Source organism: Pieris napi, chromosome 14, assembly GCF_905475465.1.
Source record: "Pieris napi chromosome 14, ilPieNapi1.2, whole genome shotgun sequence".
Taxonomy (NCBI): domain Eukaryota; kingdom Metazoa; phylum Arthropoda; class Insecta; order Lepidoptera; family Pieridae; genus Pieris; species Pieris napi.
The window spans coordinates 970,722-988,805 of NC_062247.1; the positions used below are offsets into that span (position 1 = coordinate 970,722).

The 18,084-nt window shown below is 31.8% G+C and overlaps 3 protein-coding genes across 7 annotated transcripts in view; 2 read left to right on the plus strand and 1 right to left on the minus strand.

The window, feature by feature from the left end:
* Nucleotides 1–1,340, plus strand: part of LOC125055706 (transmembrane protein KIAA1109) — a 45,508-nt gene extending 44,168 nt beyond the window's left edge. For all 3 annotated transcript variants that reach the window (XM_047658190.1, XM_047658191.1, XM_047658192.1), the window contains 3 exons: nt 141–271; nt 732–835; nt 1,130–1,340. In XM_047658190.1, the coding sequence (XP_047514146.1) occupies nt 141–271; nt 732–835; nt 1,130–1,307 (413 nt within the window). In that variant the 3' untranslated portion in view covers nt 1,308–1,340. The remainder of the gene's footprint in view (nt 1–140; nt 272–731; nt 836–1,129) is intronic.
* A 2,832-nt stretch (nt 1,341–4,172) lies between these two features.
* On the minus strand, nt 4,173–8,724 carry LOC125055798 (ubiquitin-like-conjugating enzyme ATG3). The gene is made up of 7 exons (XM_047658403.1): nt 8,515–8,724; nt 8,035–8,223; nt 7,775–7,888; nt 7,221–7,370; nt 6,973–7,131; nt 6,544–6,671; nt 4,173–6,053 (listed from the first exon to the last, which is right to left on the minus strand). Exons 1-7 carry the CDS (start codon nt 8,584–8,586, stop codon nt 5,900–5,902), a joined length of 966 nt encoding a protein of 321 aa, XP_047514359.1. The 5' UTR covers nt 8,587–8,724; the 3' UTR covers nt 4,173–5,899.
* Nucleotides 8,725–8,884: 160 nt separating this feature from the next.
* LOC125055799 (mitochondrial fission 1 protein) lies at nt 8,885–17,681 on the plus strand. 3 transcript variants are annotated; one of them, XM_047658408.1, is made up of 6 exons: nt 8,885–9,126; nt 9,198–9,311; nt 9,841–10,011; nt 11,119–11,252; nt 15,755–15,774; nt 16,342–16,550. In XM_047658408.1, the coding sequence occupies exons 1-4, from the start codon at nt 9,082–9,084 to the stop codon at nt 11,236–11,238; spliced, it is 450 nt and encodes a 149-aa protein (XP_047514364.1). In that variant the 5' UTR covers nt 8,885–9,081; the 3' UTR covers nt 11,239–11,252; nt 15,755–15,774; nt 16,342–16,550. The 3 variants fall into 3 exon arrangements, with proteins under 3 accessions (XP_047514364.1, XP_047514363.1, XP_047514362.1); XM_047658407.1 differs by lacking the exons at nt 15,755–15,774; nt 16,342–16,550 and adding an exon at nt 17,419–17,681 and having other exon boundaries at nt 11,119–11,256; XM_047658406.1 differs by lacking the exons at nt 15,755–15,774; nt 16,342–16,550 and adding an exon at nt 17,419–17,681 and having other exon boundaries at nt 8,886–9,126.
* Nucleotides 17,682–18,084: the final 403 nt, after the last annotated feature.

Sequence of the window (18,084 nt, forward strand, 5' to 3'; positions counted from 1 at the left end):
GGTTCGAACCCTGGCTGTTCGCCAATTGACTTTCTATGTGATCATTTTACTCTCCGTAAGGTAAATGATACATGGTCCAAAATTTGATCCTGTAAAACATGCTTTAACAATTGAACAGAATAAATTAACTTTAATTTCAGACCCAAAGCCGATAGTGGAGTGCAACTTCATAACAGAGTTCGAGGATCACATCTTCGTGTCGGTGGATGCCGAAGCCTTCCTCTTCTTGCACGACCTCATCTCTTCTTATATCAAGGAAAAGGATCGCGTGGTAAGTTGCTTTCAGTAATTTCTTATGAATTACCTTTTTTGATACGTTGATAAATAAAATAAATGACGCTTAGCAAAAAAGAATTACTGGGAAGTGTATAATCCTTCTAATTTAGTAGCAGTAAATGTAAATTTTGTGTAATTAAAAAAAATGGTTGACTGTAAAGTCGGTTTAAGGACGATAGTTAAACGTGACAACGACCTAACAAAACATTGATGAAATGACTGCATACGTACGTACAGCGCAATCATACAGCGAGCGTAACGGGACAATGAGCGTAACGGGACAGTGAGACATGCTGTTTCATGCATGTAGCCGGCGTTCATCGTTTTTTTAGACGTTGTCACGCCAAAAATCTATCGTTCATAAGTGAATAATTAAGACTTAATTATTTAATTAATTAAGTCTTAAATAGAATTAAATATATTTAAGACTTAATTAACATAATTATTATCTAAAGATGCCGGGAGGCCGCGTGTCTCACAGCGACTCTACTCTAGTAATTCCACCACTGGACTATCGGGACTACCACTGCCTCACTTGGCACCTGGAACCTACCGTCAGGTAATGTATAAATAATCATAAATCTTTTAATATCAATTTGTTGTCTTGTTCAAAGTAATTTCAAAATTTAAAAATAATATTTATTTAAGTATTCTACAATTTTATCGTATACCTTCAGATTCTAACACAAATTACCAGCAAATAGATTTAATGTAACTAAAAAATGCTTAAAAAGTAATATAAAAACTGGTATCTTTATTAGACATAATGGCTTTGTTATTTCTCTTTTATATAAAAGCATGGTATTCTTAAATTAGTACAGTTATCGAACCTAAGACAAATTAACCACTACAGATTACTATCGTGGGCGGGCAAATCTATCGAGCCCTACGGAGTGGATTACATCCTTCAAAAACTCGGCTTCAGCCATGCCCGGTCTACGATACCCAAATGGTTGCAGCGGGGTGCGTTAGACCCATTGGACAAACTTCTTTCTTTGCTTCTACTAAGATTGTTAGGGCAGCTGAAATAATGAGACATATTAGGATATGAAACAGACACAGAAATTGTTGACACAGTGTTTAATATATTCAAATTATTATCAGTGTGACCATTTCTTTAAGTGTCAATCTAAAATGTTTCTTTAAATTTCCAAATATATCGTTAGAATGTTTTAAATTTATGATTAGAATTATTTTAAATCTTGACATCACGTGACCAAAAGAGGGCAATCATTGGTGTAGCTGAATTTCTTTTTTTTTAATAAATTGTGAAATTAGGCAATTAAAACTTTAAATGACATTGAAATTTAAATCTATTAGATAAATTTTATCTATGACCGAAAGTTATACGAAAAATGTTGTCTGTGGTTAAATAATCATATTTTTTTTAATTTTGGCTACGAATGTATGTTGGTCGGACCCATAGTGAATCTAGACTGAAGTTTTATATGTAAAATATACTCGGGTCATTATTATTACTAGATTAAATGAAATAAAAATATAAGTTAAATTTTTGGCGTTTTTACGGGGTTATTTTTGTTCTTATAAGATTTAAAAGTCAAATCATCTATTTCAATTAGGCCTAGGGCACTTTTGAAAGTCAAAATTACAAGTTAAAAATTTACTAGTTACCCCTTCCTAAAGGTAGTTTCATATGGAGTAAGAAACTCCATACTTACTCTTTTAAAATAGTTTTTACAATATTTTGTAAACAATTATTTGATATATATATATATATTTTTTCTTACTAAAGTGGAAAAATATAGCTTGCTGGCCCTAAGGTCGCCTGAAACACAGCTAATACAGCTAATCCAGATCATATAAATAGATATTACACAAAATTAGGTGAGGTTCTCATAGTAGCTACTTAAAATAACCCCGCAAGGAGAGATATACTTATAACGAAAATTTCACTAGAAAATTATTAAAAAAAGCTATTAACTTTATAACTATTGTACTAGCGAAATGTAAACTATTATTTATTAGTAGGCGTTGAAGTTATTTTGTGATAAAAATAATTTAAGTACTACAATGTTATTTCAATTGGGAAACCGGTTTATTCATTCCAATTATTTTAATGTTTCAATGTAGGTATAGTAAATAGAAAAGTTTTCGAAATTTAAACATGGAATATTTTTTTACATGACTATGGATACAAGTCCTTCGGTCAGGATATAGAATACAGTATACCCTATGAAGCAGTACCCCTATAACGCGATTCCATCTCCATATAATAGTTTTTGAATTGTTAAAAAAAATAGTTGTACGAGAATACTGTTACGTGATTTCAACTGTATCTTTTTAACAATGTTACCAGTAACATTTTTTACATCACTCAATATTGGAATTGCGAAAACTTTTCTACAATGTTCTCTGGCGTCTTATATCATATTAGTTTTTATATGGCAAGGAATAATATTGGTGTAATAGAAGTTGTTATTTCGAAAAAAAATCTACAATTCAATATTTTTTTTAAACATGGCAAGAGTTGGTGTGAAGAAAACATTTTATATTAATTTATGACATTTCAATTTTTTTATTTTATACGATTTTTTGATAAGGAATGTAGCATTATTAATGTTTTTAAGTTGTATTATTTTGTATAGAAATCGAATTATGGTTTGAAATGCTTCTCGTATACTGAATATATTTTATTACGGAACATTATTTGTACATAATGAATGTGATATAATAAATAATAAATAAAGTTTGATGTGTTTGACTCCACGTGACCTTTTTCCTAAAGTTGGTAATTACTATAATGAAATTTATTGGAAGACATCCAGCGACGAAAATTTAATTTTGGTCAAAATGATCATTTTAATTAAATTCTATTAATAATCTATCGAAGTCAACCGGCAAGAGAAGATACAACCATCGACTGGTTACTATCGAGATATTTTTCGATGTCTTTCTGCTTCAATAAAACATCGTTCAGATTTAAAGGGGGAAAGAGTTGCATTGTTTTATTTTTAACTTTGAAAATTTTATAATTCTAATTGATGCATAGTTTTATGGAATACAAAAACAGGAGTGAGCAAGCTTTTTAATCAATAGACCAATTTAATATTTTTTGGCGTTTCGTACATAGATTAAATCTTATTAAATTTAAACTTATCTATTAGGAGTTGTCGTGTTAAGTTTTTTTATTGTTGTTCATGTTTTGTATCATACTGCCTGTTTATATTATTTTAATGTCGACACAGTCTGTGAGCATATTAAGCATACAGCTTATTTTTAAAGGTGACTTAACTTAAATTTGCACTTTTCTTGAAAATCATCTCTTCCGCAGTCTTCTTTTTTTGTTTGCTTTTCTGACATTATGGATTAAAACTTGAGAGTTAAAATGTTTCGTATGGAATAATTTTGAACAAAAATATCTCTATATAACTGAGAAAGAATATTGGGACAGTTCAAATGGACAGGACTTGAAAACGTTGATGGGGGCTATGGATTGTTACACACATTTAAATTGAGGCATTTAAATTGGCCACATTAAAATTGAGGCCTACAATAACATAAAATCATATGCTTTCTACTAATGTCCAGCCCTGCGATTCTGATAAGGAGGGAGCTTATAGTTTACTGTTTATCAGAATGCCAAATCGTAAAATGACTGCTTCACGACTGATTTGAGCGCGACCGCCGCTGCGAAAACTGCTATGCGAGTTCGAAAAGTGAGTTACAGATTCGCAAGGCAGGTAAGCAGGGTGACGTTCAGAGTCGACATTTGATTAATTCCCACATGTAAAATCCAATACATTTTAGACAGCATTCTACTTAACGCCATGTCTCGACTTTTCGACGATATTTTAAATGTACGTCAAGATATTTTACACACATTACTGCTGTGTTACAAGTCTGTCAACAAAGGTATAGTAAATAATTAGACACAATCGCAAAATAAACATAATTTATTTCAATAACACAATCAAGCGTTTACATAAGCTTGATAATAAGTTGATCTTAGCGTGAGATCCATATTTACAAACATTTATGGCATATAATATATTAAAATTAGTTATTAACTATTGAATGGAGTGATTTTACCGAAAAATTCAAATATTAGAAGACATTTAATAATTCGACCCAAAAGGTAAAATTTCTGTATAGTACGAATTATATTTTTTTATGTAACAGGAGGCAAACGGGCAGGAGGCTCACCTGATGTTAAGGGATACCTCCATGGACACACTCACATTGCCAGAAGGCTCGCAAGTGCGTTGAAGGCTTTTTAAAATTAATTAATTTTTATTTTTTTACAATTGGTACACTCTTTTCTTGAAAGACCCTATGTCCATAAAATGCTACCTTAACCTAGGGCCACTCTCAATAACTAAGAAACGAGTCTTATAAGAATTTCTAACATTTTGAATCATATTTCTAATTAATGTATAATAATTATTGAGATTGGCAAATATCACTTTTGTACGTTAGTTAAAAGGATTTATCAAAGTATCAGTAATCCTGCTATAACGCGGTAGATCGCGTTGTTGGATATCACGTTGTAGGAGTATTGAGAGAACCTGACAAATCAATATAAATTTCACACTACAGAAATATAACATGATAAATCTTCGCGTTATACGAACACGTTATAGGGGGATTACTGTAGCTAAATTATTTTAGAAATGCAACTTTTTGGCTTTATTTTAAAACATTCCATTTACACGCACACATATTTCATTTCTATTTTTTAAAACATAGTTGTGCTTTAAACAAAAAAGGGTTGAAAATATTCCAATTTGAAGCAATTACGACGGCCTTATTAAAAACTTAATCAAGTTTTTATCACGTTTATTTATTTTCAAACGCCACGAGAGCGATAAGGACAAAACAATGGCTTCCGCATTGAACGAGGTCAATGAAATTTTTAATCGAACAAATAAAGTTCAAGCAAAGATTTCAAGGTCCCAGCGTATTTACCCTCACCAAATTTATATAAATTTTAGAAAATCTTGTTATGACCGTTTAACAATATGTCAGAATTATATTTATATTTAAATTTCAAAGAAGGCAGTTCTTGTATAAAAAGTTAAATTTAAAATGTAGTTATGCTATTTGGTTTAAATTGGTTATTTAAACTCAAACTTTGAAACAACCTTTACGTCCATTGCTGTATTTAAATTACCATAACCATTGGTAAATATAAACCTTTTTTTTATAAAACATCAATAACTCTAGAAATAGCATTAAACCGATATTTTTTATTGATCTCTTCTTTTTTCAAAAACCTTTTTTAAATTTTAGTCCTTCGAGCCGGATTACTAATAAAGAAAATGTCAAATACCCTTGTTTATTTATCGATAATAAAATGTTATTACAACAAACCAATCCCGTGTAATATCAATTACTTCAAGAGATAAATATAAGATATTTTAATGAATTAAGATTAAATTGAAAAATAGTTTTAGAGTGTTAATACCATATCACCGGTGCTTTAAGTGGGCGTGAACTGACATTTTAATATTTGTGAATATAGCACCTGGCCGTAGTTTTAGCACAAAGACATTGAAATGACCCAATACAATGAAATACACTGGCATTTTGTCCATGGTTCGTATGAATACTGACCAAAAAGCGATTTAAGCACATACGAATACTTGGCGCCGGCGCATAGATTTTAGTGAATAGTGAAATTCTGTGTAAAATCATATTCAACGGTTGGGATTACAGTTTGTACAAATTTGAGGAAGATAATGAGATAGGAATGTACTCCAAGTTCACCGCCACTTTCTGTCACCGTTTCTATTATCTTCTTCATTACTTCTGCGTGTCTGAAATATGTTATAGGTCATTATAACCTGTAGCAAATGTACACGCTATCATAATCTTATTCTCACATTTAATTTGATCACTAGATTAATTCAATACATGGAATGAAATTGCCAGCAAAAATAATTGAAAATAATTTATTTAAGGAAAATTGTCAGAAAATGATGACAGTTCCCAATATTTAACGTTCCGTAATAATAATTGTTTTAATGCAAGTAAGTAGCAACCTGCGACTCACGTACAGAAAGTCTTAGGTTCGAACTCGTCTTTGTGCTAGACTATCTATGTGCGTATTAAAACTAGCTCGGAGGAGACCAGAGTACCTTAGACCCAAAAAATCAACGGCATTTGTCAGGCACAGCAGGCTGATCACCTTTTTACCTATTAGTAAAAGCAAATACCCACGAAGCAGATCTCTTACTCATAATTTTAATTCTTTTGTTAAACTATGCTTTCTTTGGTTAAATGAAATTAATGAATTAGAAAATTTACCGGCAAGGATGGACAGACGCCATCGAAGGCCCCGAGAGATGAGGATGCGTTTCCATGGTAACAGTCTTCTTGGCGTGGTCTTGAGATACGTCCTCATACATTTGCGATACGCTTAACAATTTACGCTCCTGAAAATATTATTTATGTAATGTTATACTGAATCTTGGGTAATTTAATTTTCACTAATAAAAAGTACATTGTTTATTTTTATGGGAGCTATCGGGTGTGCTGCCGACCTTTCAGGTAATGGGACACTCTTTTCTTGAAGGCCCCTAAGTGGTATGGGTTTGTAAATAAATTTTCAAATACCAAAATTTTCTAGTGAATGCCTTCATATATGCACTACTTTCCTATTATTATATTAAAGGAAAACACTGAATTGTATACATATTCTGTTAAAAAATCAAATAAAAACATCAAAGAAAATACCTCATTATATCCAATGAGCCACAATCGTGGTGTCTGATAATATTTGTCGTACGTAATATGTAAGTCGTAGGTGCGCGTACGTACTATTTCGTCACCACTACCGGAAGGCGCTCGCCGCGATCCTTCTTCGGTGGGCTTTTTACTGCTTAGAGCTGTTGACTGGAAAAATACATATTGTAATTCAATAAATACAATTAAAAGATTTCTTCAAATATACAACTCTTATAGTTCTGGTTCTGGAAACTTACTGGATCCACCTCATCCAGTAGACCTGATTCCTGAAATAATTCCATATCCTCTGCCTCGCCATCCTCGCCATCATCATCATCATCGTCAGGGTCTCCTGCTGCTTCATCACTGTCACCTGTCTCCGCTGCCTCTAAGGTCATTTCACACACCTAGAAGTTGATAAATTGTAATTGAAACAATTAATTAATGTATGTTAGCATATTGTGTTTTAGAGCATCATAACAAGACTACATTTTAGATTTAGTTATCAATATATAAAAAAGTTATTAACAGAGCTCAACTTTTAGAGAGTCTTATTCAGATTGTGAAAAACAAGGGATCACAATTAGTTATTTTTGTGAAAATCCAGGGGAATTTTGCAAATACCAACTTGGTGGTAATAGTCATTTGGCAATATAATGTCAAATCATAATACCAAATAGTTCTAGTCAACTTAATGTTGTAGTCCATAAAATCAAAGATCTTTTATTTGGAAATTTTATTATTATGTTGATTTTTAATATATTGATAATATACAAAATCAACAATGAAAAAATTTAAATTGAAATTATACCTTTTCCTCAATAGTAGGTGAGCCAGCAGAATCATAGTGGTGTGTGTCAACCCAGCCCCCATCCTCATCTTGCTCATCTTCTATTATCTTCTCATGGTCTTCACAATACTCTATCTATCAGCATTATAAAGATTTGTGTAAAGCTTTAAGCACATATTTTTAATAAATTAATATAATTTTTCTAAGACTTAAGAGAAGCCATTTCAATTAGTGGTTATACTTATAAGCATATATCATAAATTATTCTTAATTCCTTTTACCTGTTTACATCTTCTATAGCAAGGCACATTTCTTGTAATAAGAAACTGTTTATCGGCTGGTAAATAAGGCTTAATTTTGCCTTCCTCACCCTTTGCCCATTGCCAAGTAGGACAGTGGTGCACAAGATGATCGCCAGCTGCTACAAACTCCTCAGGAGTTAGGACTCCAGTCTCTTGGAACTTTGATTCCTATTGGATAATGTATTTTTTTAATACATCAATATATTTTTAAAAGTAATATGTAGTTGTATATATTCTCATTATATTTGACTTAATTCTAACTATAGCAATGTTTGAGTTTAATAACACGTAAGAATACGTCGACGTTGGTATAAAGTACCTATGGCAATTTAATAATAGATGTAGTGAAATCCATTGTGATTATACTGCTTTGAACTTGACATGTATCCGCCTCTTTGTGTACGATAGGCGAACTAAATTAATATTATTAATAATAAATAAGTATAATATTGCACCAACCTTCAGGACCGGAGTCAAATATCCCGCAACTCCCAGGGCTGTACCCTTCACAGTGTTTATTACACTCTGCATTATATATTTTGTCTGCTTTTAAGCAAAACTTAGTCTAGTTAATTGCAACTATCCCGAATCTAGACAAAAGCCGGGGACAATTTTACATACTACATCAATCATCAACACTCGACGGCAAACGAAGACGAATCATGAAAGAGTATAAATGATAAAATCACTACCACAGACTAGTAAGACCGATTGTACTTTTGGACAATTGTACACTATCAAGCTGTCAAGCTGTCAGTTGTCACTAGAGACAACGCCAATATCAGCTGTTTATCTAGCTATCTGCTGGCCTGTTATAGCCAATAAGGCTCCTTAAATGATAGCTGCGCACTGCACATTGTACACTTTGAAATGTCAACATTTCATCAATAATTTTGCTGGTTGAGTGGTTGTTGAATCATTATTTTGCATAGATATTTGTGATTGCCCAAATTTAAAGTCATTATTATTTAATGTTTTGTAGATTTTAGGGTTGATTAAGATTTTTCGTAATTTCATAATATCATAATGGATGACGTTTTAGATGAGGTGGTTTCATCGGAAGATTTGCAAGTAAGTACGACAGATACGATTTCTTTATGTTTTGAAACTGGTGACTCATGCATTTTTATGCACTTTTGTAGAAGTTCGAGAAAGTTTACCACGAACAGTTGCACCAAGGCAGAGTTACGCATAAAGCACAATTCGAATATGCGTGGTGTCTTGTAAGAAGCAAATATGCTGCAGATATAAGAAAGGTACCTGCATGTTTCATCATATTTTAATGAGACTAGTCATTGTTTTTAATCTTTTCAGTAAATACTTATGACGGTAAATCCAAATCAATTTGACTTAATAATTATTTATATATATATATATGTTTTTACAAAAAAATAAGCAAATGAAGTACAATTGATTTCTTAGACAGTAATTCATCTTTGCAATCTAAGCTTGATTGACAGTGTGATCAATATTATTAGACACATTTATTTATAGAAGTTTTGTTTCATTTTTATTGTCTTATGTTTGTGAATATTTAAAACAAAGTAAAACAACAAGTATGAAGGAATAATCTTGATCTATCTGGATCTTGCTTTTATCTTAAGAATCTATTTACCCTGACACTGAGGAGTGATTAGTCTTGTACTTGAACCTCAGGGTCTAATATAATATTGTATGGAAATGACATTACCTTACACTAGTCACATTTCAAGATGTAAATATAATACCTACTGTAAATAATTTTCAGCTACCTCAACCCTTATTCAATGTATTAATTTATTACAGGGTATTTTGCTTTTAAAAGACTTGTTCAATACACACGCAGAGGGGAAAAGGGACTACCTGTTCTACCTTGCTATTGGCAATGCTAGAATCAAGGAGTATAATAAGGCATTGCATTATGTAAAAGCATTCCTGGATATTGAACCAGCTAATCAGCAAGTTCTAGTGTTAGAGGTAAGTTATTAATGTAATTATTAAACTAAGAGAAGAAATACGAATAGTATTTCTTATTTATTTATTATAAATTGTAGAAATCATATTTGATGTTTACCTTCTTACAGTCATGTTAGTCTGTCTCTTTGTCTGAACTCGAAAACAATAATCAATTCACTTTAGTAAACTAAAAATCAACATGGAATCCAGAATCATTGTTAAACATCAAGTTTACCATTCATGACCATGTTACCTTATATTATGTATATTAACACACTAGCAGCTTAATGCAGCTTTTCCGGAAGCCTATTCTAGTCAGCCACTACTCAGTTTGGGAGAACATTCTTCAGGAAATTTGTGTTATATTTAGTGTCTTCTACTACAATGCTCGGCCCAATCATCTAAGCCACCCGTATTGCTTAATATTTGGAGAGGAGATTTCCAAAAAAATATCGAAAATATATGTTAAAGATTGAATGTGAAATCTGTAGTGAGTTACATTTTGTTAAAACAACCAGATAAATTATTTAATCAGTAATATTAATGGTTAATGTAATTAACGAAATGGCTATTATTGCTTGAAGTACCTTGACATTGTTTTTATTTGAGTACAATGCCCTATTTTGTAATAAACAAATATTTAAGATATGCAGTCAAAATTTTCCCTTTGACACAAGTTATTTATTATTGCATTATTAACTCATGCATATGCAAGGCTGTAGCAGTTTTAATGAATGGCAGATTTTATAAGAAAACAATAATAATTTGCCCGTTTATAATGCTTAATAAATATCAATTAATGAATGAAATGAATTTATTTTTTCTAAAGTATCTTTTCTCAGGGGTGCAAGTATAAATAAATCCCAATGAAATGCTGGAACTAACAAGTAATGTTGTTTGATAATAAAACAATTTTTTACCGGATTGAAGTTATGTATTTACAATTATTTTTCATAATTTTAAATTTAACGTTTCGCGTGCTTTACAGCGTGCGTGCTCACGGTGACAACGCTGTAAATCATCAAATTATTATCAAATAAATAAATTATTTTCAAATGTGTGAAAGTTATGTCAATAAAAGACAATGCCAAATAATGTGGTTTTCAAATGTAATGTTATAAATTTCAGCGTCAAATTAACAAACGTATGGAAAAGGAAGGTTTAATTGGCATTGCAGTGGCGGGAGGTGCAGTGTTGGCTATTGGCAGTCTGGTCGGCCTTGGTATAGCACTTGCTAGCAAGAAATAGCATTTGGCCTGTCTGTAAGTTACTCTAATATCATTTATTGATATAGTTATTAGCTTTAAATTTTTTGTCTCACCTATCTATATTAATATTATAAAGAGGAAACATTTGTGTGTTTGTAATGTTTTCACTGACTGACATAGGTAACATACAATTACAAAAAAAAAAAAAAAGGGTGCGTGTACAGTGAAATTAGTCTCGAGAAATTTTTGCATATGTAGTGGTGTGTATATTACTCAGATCTTAGAGCGCGTTTCCACTATATCGTTCTGGCCTATACAAAAATGTTTCGATATCCTAACATTACTATTTAATATTATACTTATCCCTAGCAACACTCTGATTTTTGTTATCAATAAAAACAAGTTTTTATTTAAAAAAAAAGGTTTTGACTTTATAAAAAAAAGGTGTGTGCGCGATTCACACACGATAGAAGTGAAACTTCAAAGAGGAGAGACCGATATATATTTTTTTTTCCTTTCATCTAGGTTTTTAAAACTCCGGGGGGTCTACGGGGGGGTCAAAATTTATTTTTGGCCTAGGACGCACCGTTTCCGAGATATTTCAATCTAAAGCAAAAAATCGTCACTTGATAGTGGAAAGTGGAAACACGCACAAAACCAGAATAAACCAGTTTACGCTGTCCGCAGGTGCCACGTGCAGTCCGGCGTCAGTCGCTTGGTACTGTTAGAACATAAAGCACACATTTCATTCAAAAATTATAATTATTACGTTAATTGTTAAATTTTGTATTTGTTGATTGTTGTTATTGTTTGTTATTATTGTTATAATATTTGTTGAAGTGTTTAATTTGTGTGTAAGTGTTGCAACTTTATATTGTTAATTAAAAATGGCTCCAGTGTTAAAACATGGTCGAGGCAAGCCTTTGACTTCTCAAACTAAAGAAGTTTTGTACTGTTTGTACAAATATTTCGAAAATGAGTGTAATAACAACCCGAGCAGTATTATGACTCCCACTCAATTAGTTGCTAAATCAACGGGAATTTCAATAGCATCCGTCAGAAAGGTAGTATCAGAAAGCAAATGTCGACCTTCAGATCAGGAAGTAACATTTAAATCTCCTAAAAAGAAACCGAATCGTAAACCTACAATAGTAATCGATAACTTTGATCAGCAAGTTATCAGAAGAACAATTCATGACTTCCACATCACAAATAAAGAAATTCCCACTTTGAAAACTTTGCACGCAAAATTAAAAGAAGATATCGATTATAAAGGTTGTGTCAGCACGTTACGAAAACACGTCATGTCATTAGGTTTTAATTGGAAGCAAACAGAAGATAACCGGAAACTTCTTATGGAAAAACACGAAATTAGATACTTGCGAATTAATTATTTGATGAAAATTGCTGAATATCGTGAACAACGCCGACCAATTGTTTACACCGACGAAACATATATACATACATCACATACCCTCTCGAAATCTTGGTCAGATGGAAGCACTTCAGGTTTGAAGCAACATATATCGAAAGGCAACCGCTTAATCATTGTTCATGCCGGTGGTATGGATGGCTTTATACCAAATGCATTGCTTATGTTTAAAGCCAACCAAAAAAGTGGAGATTACCACGACAATATGAACTATGACAACTATTCAAGGTGGATTCAAACTCAATTAATACCCAACTTACAACCAAATAGTGTTGTTGTTGTTGACAACGCACCATATCATAACTCAATACAAAATCCTGCACCGAATAGTAATTCTAGAAAACAGCAAATGATTGACTGGCTGACATTGCGAAACATTGAGCATTCATCCACGTTGCTTAAGCCTCAATTATATGAACTGATTCTGCAAAACAAGGCGAGATTTGTAGAGTACAAGATAGACGAAATATTACGACAGCACGGTCATACTGTGCTGCGTTTACCACCATACCATCCGGAGTTTAATCCTATAGAAAATATATGGGGGATAGTGAAAACATATGTCGCAAAAAAGAATGTCGCAATGAATATGAAGGTTATAATGTCATTAGCTGAAGAAAAAATGAACGCCATAACTGTAGAGGAATGGAGAAAAGTTTGTCTGCATGCTATTGAGGAGGAAAACAAATATCAGGGTAGAGACGCAGCTTTAGACACAATATCAGAACGAATCATAATTAATTTAAATAATTCATCTGATGAAAGCGAGGATGGGGATGATTGTGATATGCCTGGGGTTGATGAATTATTAGAATAAAACATTTATGGCCGGAGAACACCTAATTCATACACGTCTTCACTGAAGTGAAAACCGGCATTCACTGCTTGTAATATTTGGAACTGGCTTATCTGCCTCATACAGTTCCATAGATTACAATGCAGTGGATACACATTTTCACGTCCGTATTAGTACGTAGTGCGTATGCGTAGACGTGTACGCATTTGGTGTGCTCCAGCCACAAACGTATATTACCTTTAAAAAAATAAAAACTAAAAATAAAATGTTGTTTTTTTTTTTATTTGCTGACCATACACTACTACAAACGCAAAAATTTCTCCAAGCTAATTTACCTGTACTTATGTACGCGCGTAAGAAGTTATACTTCTTTGGCATTATTAAAAATAGTTTTTGATTGCATGCAAATAATTAATTACAATTAAATAATCAAAGACTGGAAAAGGAGTCATTAAAGTCAATAAAGTTCAGTTTACATTTGAAAAATTAATTAAATAAATATTTATTATTATTCTCTTACATTAAACAAATAAAACACTATTTATCTTTAAAACATTTTTATTTCATTATACTATTTATTTTTAAGTGACTCTAATGTCTTCATCAGAATTTCGGTTTGTAATTTTAAATTAATCATTACTTGGTTGTGCATCTACGAGGCTTCTCCAAAACTACTTGCTTTCTGCAACAAATAAGAGAATATTAATTTAAGCTCTGTCCATGCAAAACTTAAATTTTTTTATAATTCATATTATAATTTTTTTAACACATTTATATTAATATAATTATATAAATGTATTAATAATATAATTTGTAGCACATGCTACAGACCTGGATAGCAACTTTCTTTTATTCTATTTAGAGATAGAGATAATTTAAATATAATACCGGTGTCTTCCTTGTAGGTTTCTTTGGAGTTGTTTGGGGATTCTTGTTGTTCAGTTCAACATGATTTTCTTTAACCTTTCTTTAATCCTACAAAATAATGAAATTGTTAAGTTATGTTGTCACTGTTGTGCACACCTTTGTTTGGCTTTTTTAGTATTCAAGTTATGTCAAAACTGATTTATTACCTTGTCATTGTTGGCTTTATTTGCTTTTGGGATATCAATTGTTTCCAAAATGATTTTATTTGTAATAACCTGAAATATATAAATAACATCTATTAATTTAAGTATCATGGTGAGTGGTTCGCACTCAGGTATTAAGGTGTATTATACCCACTGTCCATTATAAGTGGGAATGGGCTCACTTCTGGCAGGACAGAGTTTCGGTACTACAAGTGCAACATGGATGTTTTGAGGTATTACAATATCTCTAACTACGCTGTAGGGGAATAAAGTAATGTTGTAAGCATATGCCTATGCTTGAAAGGTTGAACCTTGAACATCACCATACATCATATTTATAATTAACATTCCTACCTCGACACCATCACAATCAAATTCATTGAAATCTACTTCAAACCATTGTGTCTCGAGAAGGTGATGGTGGCTTTATTCCACCTCCAGTTTTTGATGTTTCACGGCGATAAGATGACAACTCTTTTTTTGTATTCAATTTAGTGCACTTCCACTGATTCATCAATTGTTTTTTGTCTCTTGTCCTTATATTTGCTAGATTAAATCTGATGTTTTGATTAAATAATGTGGTCATTTTTTTGAGATGCAGGTACTTATTAAAATGTTTACTTCTCTGTTATATCGCTCCAAGCCTTCATTTTCTCCTTATTAGTATTCGTGCTTAAATCTTTGTTCTCAATTATTGATATATAGGGTCGTAGAATATTTCTAAAAAGTTGCTGTAACAAACGCAATAAACAAAAGCAATGAATAATGGTTCATGTTTCAGTTTTAATCAACAATAATACTCGATAATACATACGGATAGTTAACCTCAATTGTATTGAAGCACTCAGGAAGGTTAGCACAGTTTTTTCACAAATATTTTATATTATTTCACAAATATTTTGTATAATGAAAATAACTAGGTATATAATTATTAATTTTAAACAATAATTAAAACTCCTATATTTGTTTAAAAGGTAAATGTCATTGTCAGATGTCAATTGTCATGGTCATTCAAAATTCTTGTTAAGCTGCTAAGCTAGAATATGCGTGAAGTTAGCTTCACGCATATTCTATTTCTTTTTACTTGTAGTTTGTCTTATTCCTATCTCGCTCGCGCACGCTATATCACACTGCCAATTTTGTGTCATAGGTGCGCGCGCAATCGTAAAATTTCACTCTCATCCATTTTTCATAACGCGCCTAAAGAAGTACAACTTCAGTAGGGATCCCTAACAAAAATGCAATAATATAACCCAAGGTGTGAAAGAATTATCCATAATAGTATAAGATCCCGATATACAACGACTTTCACCGAGATGCTTATTTAATGAAACGTGTTTTATATTTAATTTAATATGTCAATAAATATAATCCATATGGGTTGCCGAGCAAATTTCAGTCCAGAGTATGTTTAATTAATATTTAAAAAAAAAAAATTATAATTTGCATGTAGTAAACTTTTTTAATTTTTTTCAATCAATACTTTTAATCAGGGTAGTATTATATATGTATCACTATAACTTTCTTATTTACTAAAGATGTATTTATACTTTAGTGTCACATAAAAAATATACACATAAATAATTAATTGATTAAAAACAACCTAACGTTTGCATATTCTATGGGCTTCATACTTTCGTTTGGTATAGAATTTATCTAATAATCATACCGGTTAAATGTTTAAAAAAATATTTTTTTTAATATTAATTAAAATACTCTGGACTGAAATTTGCTAGGCAACCCATATGGATTATATTTATTGATGTATTAAATTATATATAAAATAAGTTTCATTAAATAAGCATCTCGGTGAAGGTCGTTGTATATCGGGATCTTAGACCATAAAAAAAATCTGTCATCGCGTGCGCTGTTGAATGTTTTACCCATGGGCCTGTATGTTGGCCTATCCCGAGTCGGAGCTCCAAAATATGAAATAATTTTGCTGCTACCAAACAAACTGCGTCAAATGTTGTGTATAAGGAAGTTCTAAAACACTGAAATTCTACAAATAAATCTCTTCTGCAATATTATAGAAGAAAGTTTTGCATTTTGAAGTTTTGTTTTTATTTTTACAATTTATAATAATCAAGCTAAAAATTCCTGGACTGATTAAAAAAATCATTTCATTACACTTGAATTGTTCAATACTTGTGGAGTATTTTTAAATTTCCTAATGTCGAACATTCTACTTAAATTATGTTACGAACTTAATAGTAAATGTATTAGATATATATTCCTTGTAAAGTAAAATATGTATATTGATGAGATTATAAATGTAAGTATGTATCCTAATAATCTGATTAAAAACTAAGAAAACTAAGTAAAATAAAACTTTTATGATACAACGACATCGGTATCGGTATTGCTAGTACCTTATAAAACCATATAGGGTAGAGACAGTTGGGTTCACATTGTTAATTATTCTGTATTAACAAGTTGGTGATCAGTCTTCTGTGATTCACTATTCACCGATTTTAGGGTCTATGCCCAAGATACAGAGTCCAGACTTCGACTGACAGAACCTAATATGTTTTTGATATGGTCATGGTTTCCGGACGTTGTTTTTATTGCAGCATACAAGCAACTATAAATAAGTAGAAAAAAAGTGTATGTACTTATGTACACGCGTTATACGTTATACTTATTTGGCGTAACAAGATAAAATCTTTTCAAAAATTTATTCTACGTTTGTAGAAAAAACGAGATTAAATTAGAAAAAACTAAAATGTTGACTATAGCTAACTTCAGGGTGTCGGTTTTTTGTGACGGTGTGCGCGCGCATCGTAAAATTTTACTATCATTATTTGTCCCTACCGCGCCAAATGAAGTATAACTTCAAAAATTACATTGCCCAAGTTTGAACACATGATGTGAGGTTTGAGTATACCACGCCACTTATAGTGCAATATTGCCTTGTTACAGAATGACCGCTTTTTGGGGCGTTCATTATCTTCTTACTAAAAAGGAGTTGAAAAAAGAGTAGAGGACTATCGCGACACCAAATTTAATTTATTTCACTAGTAATAGATAATTTTGTACAAATTGCAAGCTTGGTCTTTTGAATATATTTTCACTTTTGTATTAAGTGTATTATTTGTTTATATACTTGTAACTTATTTTTCTAGCTTTAGGCTTCAATGTAGTTAAGATGTATGTGATTCCATTTAATAAATAATATTTGTTTATGTCCTTTCTTTTAACTTCGGTTAAAATCCTACCTTTTTAAATTTATTAGAAACAAGATGCAAAGGCCTGTCCCATTTTAGAATCCTGCCTTGCGATTCTGTAACTTACTTTTCGAACTCGCACAGCGGTTTTCGCAGCGGCGGTCGCGCTCAAATCAGTCATTTTAGTCAGCACAGTCAGCCGCTGTGAGTGTTCGAAAAGTGAGTTACAGAATCGCAAGGCTTTACTTGATGCAGGCTGAGACATGAAACCACAAAACTATGGTGCGTATCGTTTGGGTGCGTTTCGTTTGGGTGCGTTTCGTTTGGCTGCGATTGGTCAATCGGATACACGAATCGTATCGCGTGGCAGTGATTGGACTAATCACAATCTAACGAAACACGTTAACGTTTTTTTTACATT